Source organism: Neomonachus schauinslandi, chromosome 11 (assembly GCF_002201575.2).
Source record: "Neomonachus schauinslandi chromosome 11, ASM220157v2, whole genome shotgun sequence".
NCBI classification, from domain to species: domain Eukaryota; kingdom Metazoa; phylum Chordata; class Mammalia; order Carnivora; family Phocidae; genus Neomonachus; species Neomonachus schauinslandi.
The window spans coordinates 85,931,813-85,945,364 of record NC_058413.1 but is presented as its reverse complement, the minus strand read 5'-3'; the positions used below and the strand labels follow the sequence as shown (position 1 = coordinate 85,945,364).

The 13,552-nt window shown below is 46.4% G+C and overlaps 2 protein-coding genes across 7 annotated transcripts in view; one reads left to right on the top strand and one right to left on the bottom strand.

Moving 5' to 3' along the window:
- The window catches only part of TMEM45B (transmembrane protein 45B), a 31,863-nt gene extending 30,465 nt beyond the window's left edge, over positions 1–1,398 (top strand). For all 5 annotated transcript variants that reach the window (XM_021696538.2, XM_044919688.1, XM_021696539.2 and 2 more), the window contains exon 6: positions 410–1,398. In XM_021696538.2, the coding sequence (XP_021552213.1) occupies positions 410–518 (109 nt within the window). In that variant the 3' untranslated portion in view covers positions 519–1,398. The remainder of the gene's footprint in view (positions 1–409) is intronic.
- Positions 1,399–3,916: 2,518 nt separating this feature from the next.
- Positions 3,917–13,552, bottom strand: part of NFRKB (nuclear factor related to kappaB binding protein) — a 39,010-nt gene continuing 29,374 nt past the window's right edge. For both annotated transcript variants that reach the window (XM_021696540.2, XM_044919687.1), the window contains 5 exons: positions 12,825–13,037; positions 9,478–10,245; positions 6,129–6,235; positions 5,218–5,353; positions 3,917–5,102 (listed from right to left, as the gene is read on the bottom strand). In XM_021696540.2, the coding sequence (XP_021552215.2) occupies positions 4,977–5,102; positions 5,218–5,353; positions 6,129–6,235; positions 9,478–10,245; positions 12,825–13,037 (1,350 nt within the window). In that variant the 3' untranslated portion in view covers positions 3,917–4,976. The remainder of the gene's footprint in view (positions 5,103–5,217; positions 5,354–6,128; positions 6,236–9,477; positions 10,246–12,824; positions 13,038–13,552) is intronic.

Here is a 13,552-nt window from a genome sequence, read left to right as displayed (position 1 = left end):
TAATTAGTTCTGTTGTAGCTGCCCCTCATTTTCCTAGTTTCTGATTTCCCTCCCCAAAGCAGATCTACTTCACACACACACGAGTTCCATGCAGACCAAACAGAAGGGAACTTAAGGTCACAGTTTCATTTAGTTCTTCTGCCTGGTCAGTGAAACAATAAGCTGGGAGACAGAAGACCTATGTTTAGTCTGTTACGACATTAACCATTAAATATTATTAATTATCTACCAATGAATAGTGTCCAAGAAGCAAGATATGCGGACAACCACGTTGTGGTTTCTTTATATGTTTGATAGACATATAAAGAAAATGCTTTAAGAACCAGTGCATGCCTTAACCATCCTTGGTTGAGAGAATAAGGGCATTCAGGGGCTAATTTCCTGCGCTCTTATTGTTGCTCTATTACAGCCATTTGACTCGGTTAAAGAGGCACGGAGGAGAAATCATTGGCATTCGGAAGCTGAAGTCAGATCACACTTACCAGACGGCCCTCTTGAGTGGCTCAGATGAGGAATAAGGGAGGCCACCCGTCATCAATGCGGGGTGGACAAGCCCCTTTGAGTACGAACAGCTAGTGTGCAAAGGGGTAACTCATCTCCATTTCAATGCTTGCTCTGGTCTGCTCTTAAGGTTCTATATATTTGCACCTTCTCATTTAACTGACTAAAGTCTCTGTTGCTATGGTATCCTTCATAAAGAAAAATGAAGCAAGCCTTTGTGTCCCAGTATGAAGAGAAATCAAAGACTCTCAAAGTTTCAGAACGGGATGGGGCCTCATGGATGAATCCAGGATATGAATCCAGCAGAAAATACTGCTTTCGATAACTTACTCCTTTTTTCTGAAGAAAACAGGTAGCTTATCAGAAATTGAGACTGCCTTTATTTTAAAGATACAATTCTAGCACATTTTTTTTTTTAAGTAAAACAATTTATAAGCTTTGGTACTTTAAATATTACTTGTTAAACATTTCTTAATTAACCATTAATATTCCAGAGTACTGCAATACTACTCGTAAGTGATGACATTAGGCCAAAGGTGACTTTTTTTTTTTTTTAAACCAGGAAGCTAGTTAGTGGCCCAGCTGCGAGCTGGAACGCTGATGTTCTGGGTCCTCAAAAGTACCCTCACAAGAAGATGCTAACAGGAAGTCTGTATAATGAGGTAGAGAGAAAAATGGCAGGTTATTGAAGACCCTGAATTTAAATACAGCTGAAAGCAAAGGGTAAGAATCCTGCAAAGGATGTGGATCTTGAAATAGTAATATAAAGTCTTGACACTGTAATCCTGGTTCTGGATGTTTTTTCTTTTTTTTTTTTAATAAAACTTCCTTCAACAAATATTTATTAAACATCTACTTGGCACCGGCACTGAAATGGTTGGAAGGATTACTGAGATACCTGTCCAGCCAGGAATTCACAGTCTAACGGGAGAGAGATGCAGTTACCTATAGGGTGACTGGTGCCATAAGGGGTAAGTACAACTACCATGAATGTGAGGGAGGGGAGGAGATGGGGAGTCTGCCCTGGAGAAACATGTTCCGGGCATAGAGAACAGGAAGCACAGCGACCATGAAATCATGGAAGGAACACGGAGAGTTAGTTAAGTTCCACAAACTGACAGAAGTGGGCTAGGACAAACTGGAAAGGTCTTCCAGACCAACCTATCATTCGTGTGTACAGCACCTCACACACACTGACAGGCACCGTCTCCCATGTGATTCGCACAACCACCTATAATGGAAGCACATTCGGTTCTGCAGAGAAGTTGATGAGCCAAAGGTCACAGAGCTATGAAGTCGCAAAGCCAGCCTTCAAGACTCCAAAGCCAGCTTACTTCTCGATAGAGCCCCCCCAGCTACTTCACACAGATACGGCAGAGATCTTCGACACACAGCACCATGTGCTCTTCGGCAGAAATGCTGTACTTGCGTGAGAGCTGACCTCCCACGGTTAGCTAGCATTTCAGTGCTGAAGTCACATCTCAGGGATTAAGAATTAGCTACTTGAAAATGGGATTTAATTATGAGAAGAGAACCTGTGGGTCCCCTTTCAGGATCCAGTTTTGTTTGCCTGCTAAGTAGGAACCCAAACATCCATTCAGTTAAGTACTGGAGGACCCATTATGGGCAATTAACATAAAAACATGTTCTTTCCCGAAGAGACTGGAGGTGGGGGTAAGGAACCTATTCACAGTGTTCCTTTCATTGTAAAGATCGCTGCGGGTGGATGGGGTGGGGTAGTGCGGTACACGGTAAGGAAATGTATTTTCTGCAGAGTGAGGGGTTGAGGTGTGAAGATCAGATAGGCAACACTGAAACTTATTGTGATGCCCCTTTCGTATCACGGTTTGGGATACCTTCATGGAACTGATCAATCCTGGAGGAAAACCTTCTTAGGTGTGGTATTGAAGTACAAACCCATCACAGTGCTAGTCACCAAATCCAGTCTTAGGCACACGGTCTGAATAATTTTACCAACCTCTGAACCTTAGGTGCGGAGGCTCAAGGGCTCCCACAAGTTCTTCTGGGCATGTTCCCCCAAAACATCTGCCATAGCTCTCACATCTCTACAAGACCCTTGAGGTCTATATCCAAGGACCATGTTTGAAGCAAATGCTGCTGACATCCCTTGAACAACTCCAGCAGGGGCTGCCCTTCCTCAGCACCCTACCGACAGGCTGGGCGGTACCAAATCGTACTGAGCAGGGAGCCGGTCCCACACTAGCATCCTGAAACTTCTCTGTTCTCTGAGCTGGCAGGTAAATGTCTCCAGGCACTAAGGAGACAGACACAGCCAGGTGACTTCAGTAAATAAAAGAGTGGGGCAGGGCTGAATGTCGGAACTACTTTCATGCAATCACTTGTTAAGTAACTTCAAGAAAGGTTTGTTTTAACCAGCAATAAATACCTGAGACAGGATCCCTCAAATGTCTATCGTTTTCTCATTTAGAAACTGTCATTCGGACCCTTCATGTGAAATGTGACTCTAGGAAGCAATGACGTGCAAATATCAAAGTCCTGGAAAGGACAGATGCCCTCTCCTCTACTCAGCTAAAAGGCCATTTTTTTCCTTCATGGCAGTCCCTACCTCTCCCCCTTCCCCGTCTGACTTCTGTGCCAGCCCCCCACTACCAGCAAAAGCTCAGTCACCCCTCAGCCAGTTCACCTCGGCGCTCTGTAACCTGGGCTTACTCCCCCAATTCCAACTGTCCCCACCTTTCAGCATGACACATCACAGCCACCCTCCCCTAGGAAGGCAGCAGAAAGGATCAGAAGACTGGATTTACATCTTGCTTCTCTTTAACCCCAACTCAGACCTGCAATCTGTCACAGGGATGAGAAGTCAGAAGAAGGATAATGCAGTCTATTTCACAGAACTGCTTCAAGAATCAAATGCGATGTCTAGAAAGCCACCAGCCACTCTGACCTTCCCTGCTCCTCTGCAGCCTGCCTCATCACTCAGCAGCCACCTGGCAACCCCCTCTACATTAGGCCACGGAAATTTTCTGCCCCTCAACTCCACTTCCTTGCCAGAAAAAAAATAAAAGATCATCTCTGAATTTCCACAGATTAAAGACACATTTTTAATAATCTGGACACTCTCAAGAGAGACAGGGAAGCTCTGACCCTGCAGGAAAGCTCCACCATCCAACCCCTGCTCCCCTACAAAAGAGGCCTATGTTGTTAACAACCAGGGCTTTACTCACTTACGGGATTTTCCAATATTGTTCAGAGCTCTGCCTAGAGCTTGGTAGAGGCTGAGAAGGGGGACACAGCCAGGATGAAAGGACTAGTAAATCCTGACTGACCTCTCCTGTGACCAAGCGGCCTGGTGCGCACACCCACTCTCTTCTTGCCATCTCTACTCTGGAGCAGAAGTCAGCAAAGTTTTACCTAAAGGGCCTAAGGACATAAATATTTTAGGCCTAAGGGCCATATGAATTCTATGGCAATGACTCAGGTCTGCCTTCTAACTGAAAGCAGCCATGGATAATACATAGACAAATGGCCAGGGGCTGTGTTCCAATAAGACTTTATTTACAAAAACTGGTAGCCAGCCCCAGGGCTGTGGTTTGCAGACTTGCTCTGGAGCAAAGCAGAACATACAATCTCTGAACCGCAATACGGTCTGAGCTGCAAAAGCAGCATCTCTGCTGCTGCTTGCCTACTCTGTCCACTGGCTCTGGACTTTGGTGTGAAAAGGCTTGACAAGGACGACAAAGTCAGCAGGTGAAGATACAGACCACAATCAAGATCCCGATACCTCGTCTTTATGAGGCGATGCCAAACTCATCCCATTTCGGGGAACCCATACGCTCTCGTTCCCTAGGATTCCCTGCCCACCTTACAGCCTCCCCATTACTATGTAGTGATCAAGTCAGCCACCAACTTACTAAGAATCCTGCTATTCTCTCATTCTGGTCAAAAGAATAAGTAATCAGTTTGGGGGGCGGGGGGGCGGGGGGAGAGGGCTAAAGCCCAGGTTTCTCTTGGATAAAGATGTACAACAGGTTCCTTAAAAAAATAAGTTACATAAAAATTTCTGGACACAAAAACTCCTATCTAGACCACTAGTCACAGAGAAGAGCAGAAGCTAAAAAACCCAATCCCCACAGAGAACGAGGTTTCCTGCCGGTGTGCACGCTCTGCGGATGTGAGCCTTCCCCTGGCGTCTGGCTCTCCAGAAGAGAACTGGGCTCGTGGGGCCCAACAGTGACCTCACCCAACCTTAACAGAGGAGCTTCTCCCGGATCGGAACAGAACAGCCCTTGGAGGCCTGGAGGGGACTTTTCTCGGTGTGCTCCGCCGTGGAGTGTGGCGGCAGATTCCAGGCCACTGATGCCATCATCCCACTGCCGGCCTTCCCTAACCAGACAAGCTGAGAAGAACGATGCCCCCCCTCTGCTCCCCTCATCTTGGCCAGGAGGGCAGACCCGGGTGCGTGCGTGCATGGACGCCGCCTCTCTCGCCCCGAATCACTGCTGTTCAGGTGCCTGTTTAGGAGATGGAGCTGTGGTCACAACGACAGTGGAGACTGCTTTGGAGGAACCCGAAGCTGTCCCCTGTTGAAGATGAGATGCGGGCACAGTCTGGATGCGCACCTGTGTGCAAAGAGAGAGGGTCTGGTCAGGAGGTCGCAAACGAGCTCCGCAGTCGCCAACAAACAGCAAAGGGGAGACAAGCCCGATACGGCCAGCAGTTCGCCTTGGCCCTTACCTGTGTGGCCTGACCTTGTTGCTGAAGCTGCTGCAACTGCTGGGCAGTGAGGAAACTCACAGGCTTATTGCCAGCAATGAGCTTAGTACCCGCGGGCATGGTGGTGAGGATGATATTGCGGCCCAAGCCACCGAGGCTGTGGAGGGAAAGCAGGAGTGAGGCGCCGTAACAGGCGGGCCGTGTGCTTAAGGAAAACAGGGAGCTCTGCAGCCCAGCGAAAGTTCCTGCATTCTGGACTGAAATGGAAACCAGCTGGTGAGACCACCTTTCTCCTAGCTTCTAGGCTTCCCATAAAGCCCCAAGGCCCTCAGTGCTCTGGATACAACGGCTCTGACACCATACCCCGATCAGCAGGAATAATGGACAGGACTCCATGGAAGTGGGCATTCCAGAAAAGAAACTCTTCCCCAAAACAGCTGCCTTGAGACCATCTGATGTCCTCATGCCCCTTATCCCTGTTTAGGGCAGGACCACACAAAGCCCAGGCTCCCAAGTAAGCCCTCCTCCTCTGCTATCACAGCACAGGGCTCAATGTCAAAGTGAGGCCTTCCCTAACACCCACACTGGACACTGCCATCTGAGCCACGGCACCAGCCCACCCCCTCCCAGCACTTCCCATCCCCTTCCTTCCTTTTTTCTCCATAGTACATATCACCAACCCACATGGTATTTTACTCTATTATTTCTCTCCTCCCCCTACAATGTAAGCTTGAAGACAGCACGGATTTTTGTCTGTTTTCATCACTGCTCTGTGTCCCCAGCACCTAGAAACAATACTAGGTGCTCAAAACTGTGGATGAGCACAAAGAAGGAGAAATATCCAAGAAGAGCCCCAGAAAAACTAGCTGCCCTTCCTGTGTGTGGCAAGGAGCCACGTGGAAGCCCTGCCCGCCCATCACTCCGGCACTTACTTGGCTCCAAGGTTGCCTTTGATGATGGGGGCCGTGACCACACTTTTGCCCTTCATAGGCTGGCTAATAACAGACAGTGGAACCGTGATCCGCGTAGGCAGCTTCCCCTAAAGAGAAAAAGAAATCAGGCTTATGGGATAGGAGGGAAGGAGAACTAAGCACCACCTACAGGGCCACCAAACCGAGGAGCAAGCACTCAGATGCTCTCACTTCCTATACTCTGCAGGAGCCCAATATTTCTGAGGGGTGGGCCCAGGCTGCCCTCCTAAAACTGCTGACAGGTTGTAATAAGTGCTCACATACTCTACTGAGGTCTCATCTGATCTGTTAACCATACTCCTTCCTTCTCGCTCCCGGAAGCAGCAACAACCATATATAACCGCTACCATCAGGATAAACATGAGTACTAAACTGCAAAGGAAAGCACTGTGTTCACTTAAGCACGGTAAGAGTCTGAGCTCCACAGAGGGTAGGGTCTTAGTGATCTGTGTACCTCCCGATACTTGGCACACAACTATCTGAAGGAAGTGTGATGAAGAACAGAGGCACTCAGGAGTTAATATAGTGCACAATCCTGCTTCCCTGGAACGCAGGCTCACTGGCGGGGTGCACACAGCCCGGCAGGCTAGATTAGGAACAGGTCACATTTTCCAAGTGCTTTCCATCTCTCCCAGAGATAAGAGGTTAGTTAAGGGACATTAATAATAAACTCAGCCAAGTGAAAAGTCCAACCGCAAAGCCACTAAGGCCCAAAAGGAACAAAATAGAAGCTCAAAAGGCCTAGAGTCTTTGGGATTTCAGGATGGCAAAGATTAGCTCACTGCATCACCTGTGTTCAGGATGCCTGCCTTTTAACCCTTAGTTGGTAATAAAATTTATACACAGTAAAATCTTGTGTAAATCTGATTTTTAAAAAAATGATTCAAGGGCACCTGGGTGGCTCAGTTGGTTAAGCGACTGCCTTCGGCTCAGGTCATGATCCCAGCGTCCTGGGATCGAGTCCCGCATCGGGCTCCCTGCTCAGCGGACAGCCTGCTTCTCCCTCTCCCTCTGCCTGCTGCTCTGCCTACTTGTGCTCTATCTCTGTCAAATAAATAAAATCTTAAAAAAAAAAAAAAAGATTCAATGCTAGGATACTCAGAAAAGGCATCGACACTTCCCAAGGGCAACCTATCTCAAGAAGCCAGGCACTCAGGTACAAAACTGTGTGTCACAGGTCCCCACACCAATCTCCAGTTGACTCACAAGTTGTAGCCCATCAGAAAGCACTCAAAGATGTCAACAGGCAACAGAATAATTTAAGATGGTGCCTCCAGATGGATTTACTTATGGTTTTATTTTCTTAAGAATGCCTCAGTTGCTTCCAACATTTCAGACCACCAGAACACCAGCTGTAATTCTCTCTTTATGAACTAGCCTAACTAGCTGAGTAGACTGGGAAAAGAATCCCTGCTCCATGCTCCGTGCCCCTCACAGGCTCCCAGGTTGTATTTGTCTAGACTGTGACGGAGTAGATGCCACGGGCTTACTACCTTTCTGTGTTAGGAGAAGGATTCAAGAGAAAGAAAAGTGGATCAAGTATATACTGTTTCCTTGCCTCCTTAATTTAACTTTTGTGATATGAGAACCTAAATAAATACTTCCTTTTAAGCCACACTATATTTCAGCGTTTGTTGGCTGGTTGGTTTTGCTAATATCCTCCTTCCTCCACCACTCTGGCTTTTATCCAAATTATTGAGGTTTTACTATATAGCTTGCTTAGGAAAGTAAAACTGTGTTTTATACCGTGCATAGCACCCCACTCTACAGAACAGTGCTCCTTATCCACAGGCTAAAAAATAAAAACACACGTGCACCCAGAAACACACCTATGCTGATACAGGAATTTGCTTTATGATAAGTGTATTTCAAGTTAGTGGGTAAGGAATAAACTAGCTGATGATGTTGGAATAAAGTAAATATAAAATGACATCTCTACGACATGCCATTCACAAAACATATTTCAAATGGATTATCGATGATACTTTTTCTAAAACCCTGAAAATATTTTATGAAAATGAAGGCTAATATTTTTATAATCCTGGAGTATGAAAAGCACAAGACACAAAACCCAGGAACCATAAAAGAAAATGTTGATAGATCTAATCTGATAAAATGCCTGTAGAGCAAAGGCTCCATAGGCAAGGTTAAAAAATGACAGACTGGAAGGAAGTATTTCCTACACATACCAAGAATTAACATCCAAAAGATATAAAGAACCCCCTCAAACAATGTGAAAAAGCCAAATACCCCAGAAGAAAACTGGCAGATTTATTCACCACTGGACAGCACATGGCAAAATGGATGCCCAACTCCTCTAAAGATCAGGGAAATGAAACAGAAAAAGAACTCTCTTCACCACTAAGATAAAGTTAAAACAAACAAATCCTGGGATACCCAGCATTGGTTAGGGTACGGGGGAGAGAGGAGAGCTGCTGAGGGGAGTATAAGGTGTGTGACCTCTTTTGGTTACATGACTGGAGTTAACAAAGCTTTCCATATGTATCCCTGCCCTATTCTAGCATCCTCCACTCCAGAAATGCTTATACGTGTTCATTCACCACAGCACTGTTTTTTTTTTTTTTTTTTTTAAAGATTTTATTTATTTATTTGAGAGAGAGAATGAGATAGAGAGAGAGAGCATGAGAGGGGGGAGGGTCAGAGAGAGAGGCAGACTCCCTGATGAGCAGGGAGCCCAACGTGGGACTCAATCCCGGGACTCCAGGATCATGACCTGAGCCGAAGGCAGTCGCTTAACCAACTGAGCCACCCAGGCGCCCCCACAGCACTGGTCTTTAATAGAACAAAGGTTCAAGCACACCCCTTCTATGGATTACCATGTATCAGTAAAAAGAATGCTGTCAATACCCACATAGGATCTACTACAATCCCCAAAACATATTTTTAAATAAATAAGGCAAATCACAGAACAGTATGTGGATTTAAGGTCTCTTACAGGGATTTCTTTTTAAACTATGTGTATATACTGTATGAAGATGCTCAGGAAAAGGCCCGGAAGGATAAATGCCAAAATACCAGTAATAATTAGCCCTCATGAAGGAAGAAGTAGGGGGTGGTGAAAAAAATTTTATCTTTTACTCTACATACTTCTGTACTGTTTTAATCCTTTATAAGAACGTACACATATACTACTTCATAAATTTGTTTCGAAATTAAACAAAAAAAGCCTATTAGGAAATAAGCCTGTTTGGGTCAAATGAAGTGATACAGACCAGGTGTACTTTCCATTCCTAAAAAGAGAAGCCCCCTAAGCAGAAGCGCTATTCTTCCCTCCCCCTGGGTTACTCACAGCCTGGGACGTGGAAACCACCGTGGTGCTGACAGGGACCTGCCGCACGGCAGAGGCTCCCGTCCCAATGCTGATGGGGGTGCTTGCGGCCCCGGAAGCCACGGCCACAGTCTTGGACACAGCAGCATTCATACTGGGCAAGGATACCGCTGAAGTATGGACCGTTCCAGACCCACCGGCCACTGAGGACCCTTGCTTGGCATGGGCCGCAACTGTGATGGTCTGGCCTGCTTTGGGGGGCATCACTCCCAGGCCCTGCACGATGCGGATCGTGGCAGCCGGTTTTGCTTCGGAAGAAGCCACTGTGTTTTTCGCCTTCTGGTCTGCCACACTCACACCGAGCGCAGGCATCAAGCGGAAAGCTGAACTTGAGGCTTCTGTTGGCTTGAGGTCAGGAGTCACTTTAACCACGGTGGTACCTGTCGGAGTGGATGAAGGGGCACTGGCCGAACTGGCCTTGGCAGGGCTCTCCGTGGCATGAACCGGATTGGAAGTGACGTGTAAGGTAGCAGAAATGCCTTTGCCCGCAGTGCCGCCTCCTGTCCCAAAGAGGTCCTGGGTCAATTTGACTGTGGTGACCTGGGACTTGGCCAACGTGGCCATCATGTCCGGAGTGATTCGCAAAACCGTCTGGCCTTTGGCATCCGTGGTGATGGAAGAGGGCGGCAGACGCAAGACATCCTTACCCTGGATGCAGAAGTTAGTGGCTGTGAGCGGAATGCTGTTGCCCGTCTGGGGCTTCACACCGAGCTGCCCAGTGATGGCCACCTGGATGGGAAAGAAACAGCACTGACCAGGGGAGCCGCAGTGCTAAGCTGCTGACATTTCTCTAACTTTTTGTTTCAAAAACTGGTGAACATTTACAAAAGTAGAGACCAGTGTATAACAAATCCGTGTACCCAGCTTCAAAGTGACCACTTTGCCAATCTTGTTTTATCTGTCCTTCCCCCCTTTTTTGGGGGGGTGGACAGAGGAGTTGGAATATTTTAAAGTAAACCACTATATATCATTTTGCTGATCAATACTTCTGGATACACTTCTAACCTAGAAAAAGACTTTTTAAAGTAAAAAAATAATCACCTACACATTAAACCAGATGGGCTTAACAGATATGGAACATTCCATCCCAAAACAGCAGAATACACATTCTTTTTAAGTGCACACAGAACATTTTCCAAGATAGATCACGTTAGGCCACACCCACACACATACAAAACCCCTATTACCTAATAATCATCTATAAATAGTATCTAATAATATATATTTGCATTTCCCCAACTGTTTCAAAAAATGTCTTTTATTGACAATTATGATGATCGTCAATAATGAGAGCAGCAGAATGGCACCGGGGGTCCAGAGCATGGGCTTTGGAGCCAGACTTCCTGGATTCACACACCAACTCCTATTTAAGGTCAACGTCCCATGTGTCACACATGCAACTCTTCTAGCCTCAGGGACCTTCTCTCCATTGCATTCCCCCTCTCTACTGGGTAACTGCCATCAGAATGCAAACATGCTTTAACATCTTTCAACCTACAAAAGCAGCAGACCCTCATTTACTCCACATCCCCCATCCAGCCCCGGTTCTCTGCTCTCTTCAAAAGCAGAATTGCTGAAAAACTGCCTACATTCCCTGTCTCTACTTCCTCGCCTTACATTCTCTTTTGAACCCATTCCCAAACAGCCACCAATTCAGTGGTGGCCAGTCAAGTGTACTCATTACCTGTAACCAGTGAGTGATCCATTTTCAGCCTCACATCACTCACACTTTCATACCCCTGATACACGTGCTGACTTCATAAACACACTGGTCATAGGTCTGAATTCCAGTATCTGCACCTCGATGTTTTCTAGCTCAGTAAATGGTATCACAATCTACCTAATCACTCAAGCCCAAAGCTGTGGGACACACTCAACTCCCTTCTTTCAACAGACCCCATACTCCGCCCACCGGAGAATCACTCGAGCTCTACCGTCAACCCTATATCCAGAATCCCAGCACCTCTCCACACCTCCAAAGACGATGCACACGAGCCAGCCCCAGCTCACCTGCCATGACTACATCCCACCCGGTCTCCCTGCTTCCACTGCCACCTGAAGCCCATCCTATGCAGCAGCCAGGGAGCTCTTTAAATGTAAACCACATCAAGTCATTCTGGCCTGCGATCTTTCAATGGCTCCCCATCACATTAAAATTAAAATCGAAGTCTGACGTGATTTAACCACAGCTAACTTCACAAGCAACCCCACCTTCAAACACCTTCACACCTGCTCACTAAGCTTCACACTCAATGGCTTTCCTGTTGTTCCTCAAGCACATGATGTGGAAACAACGGACTCACTGCACTTTTACTTGCTACGCCTATGCCTAGAATGCTTTGTCGCCAGATAATCAAAATATGGCACACTCTCTAACCTCACTTCATCCCTCTTCCAAATGCCATCCCCTCAGGCCTGCACAGACTGCCTTAGCTAAAATGGCACACGCCTAACCCCTCCCCGCTTACTGCTCTCCTTAGCTCTTATGACACCCGTCCCTGAAGCAGTTTTCCGTCCCCCAGCTCTATGAGAAGATGAGCTCCACAAAGGCAGGGATGTGGCCTCTGGAATACACCACTAGATCCCCAATACTCTGGACAGTGCCTGGCACAAAAAAAGCACTCGATAAATATTTGTTCAATGAAAACAGTGACATTATTTTACCATTAGATTATTCCATTTCTTCATGTACAAAATAAGAATAACAAAAGCATCTACGCCATGGCATTATAAGGATTAAATTACCTAGTATCTACAAAAGCATGGTGCAGGTACATGAAAAGCACATCTGTCACTGCTACTGTGCCTAACAATTTTTTTGTGCTTTTTTTCCTTAAAGATTTTATTTTTAAATAATCTCTGCACCCAGCATGGGACTCGAACTCACAACCATGAGACCAAGAGTCACATGCTCCACTGACTGACACAGCCAGGCGCCCCACTGCTTACCAATTCTTCAAAATTCGATTATCATCCTTGCATATTCACAACGAGGAAAGTACAAATGTATCCCATATTACCAGAGTTAAGCAAAAATACCAGCAAAGTATATAATGTTATACCGCAAGATTTTCATTAAATAAATTCATGGAACATCTACTCCAAATCCAGAAACTACTAAATGCTAAATTATATGGAAAAAAAACAGAAAAAATCTTCAGCATCTATGAGGCCTGCACCGCCATTGGTGGGAACTCACCTTTGAAATACCCGTGAACTAAGGATCAAAGATTACAAATCATTAAGATCTCCGACTATCCTTTGCTGTAGAACAAAGGCGTCGAATCCACCCAGAGATTTCCACTGACCTGCTTGATGATGTTCTGTCCTGTGACATTCTGAATAACAGCAGCCGGGGAAGCACTCGGAGCAGAGCTCCCGGGAGAACTCGTGGCTGGCTTGCTTGCGGGGCTGGCTGTGGCAGGGAGACTTGTCATCGTGAGCCCCGTCTGCCCGGGGCCAGGACGCTGCACAGTGGCCGCCGTGTTCTGGGCTTTGACTGGAACGGTGGCCATTACTGTCTAGTTCAAGTGTGAGGCCGAGAGCTTGATTAGACACGGAGATGCAGCCCAGCACACCAAGCCATCTCCAGTGTGCCACCACCCAGAAGTGTTCCTCTAAGAGTACTTGTACTCTACCAGTGCTTAAGGCTCGCTACGCTACTAAGTGGACACTGTAAAGTTCTTGTATCTGTGTGGAGCATCTTAATTTTCAGAAAGCTTTCACACTGAACCTCCCACTTTATTCCTACACAATGAGAACAAATATTATAGCCCTTTTATGATAAAGGAAACGGAGGCAGGAAATAAGACTCTTCTTTAAAATTACCCAACTAGTTAGCGGCACGGCTAAGATGAGAGGCACAATGGAAGGAGCCTGAAATTTAGAATCACATCCCACCTCCACGAGGGTCCTAACATTACAATCCTGAGTAAATCACTAAACTTCTTGGAAGTTCTGATTCCCAACATGTAAAATACAACTTATTAGTCATGCTTACTCAGCTGTGAACATTAAATGAGCTGCTGTGTCAGGC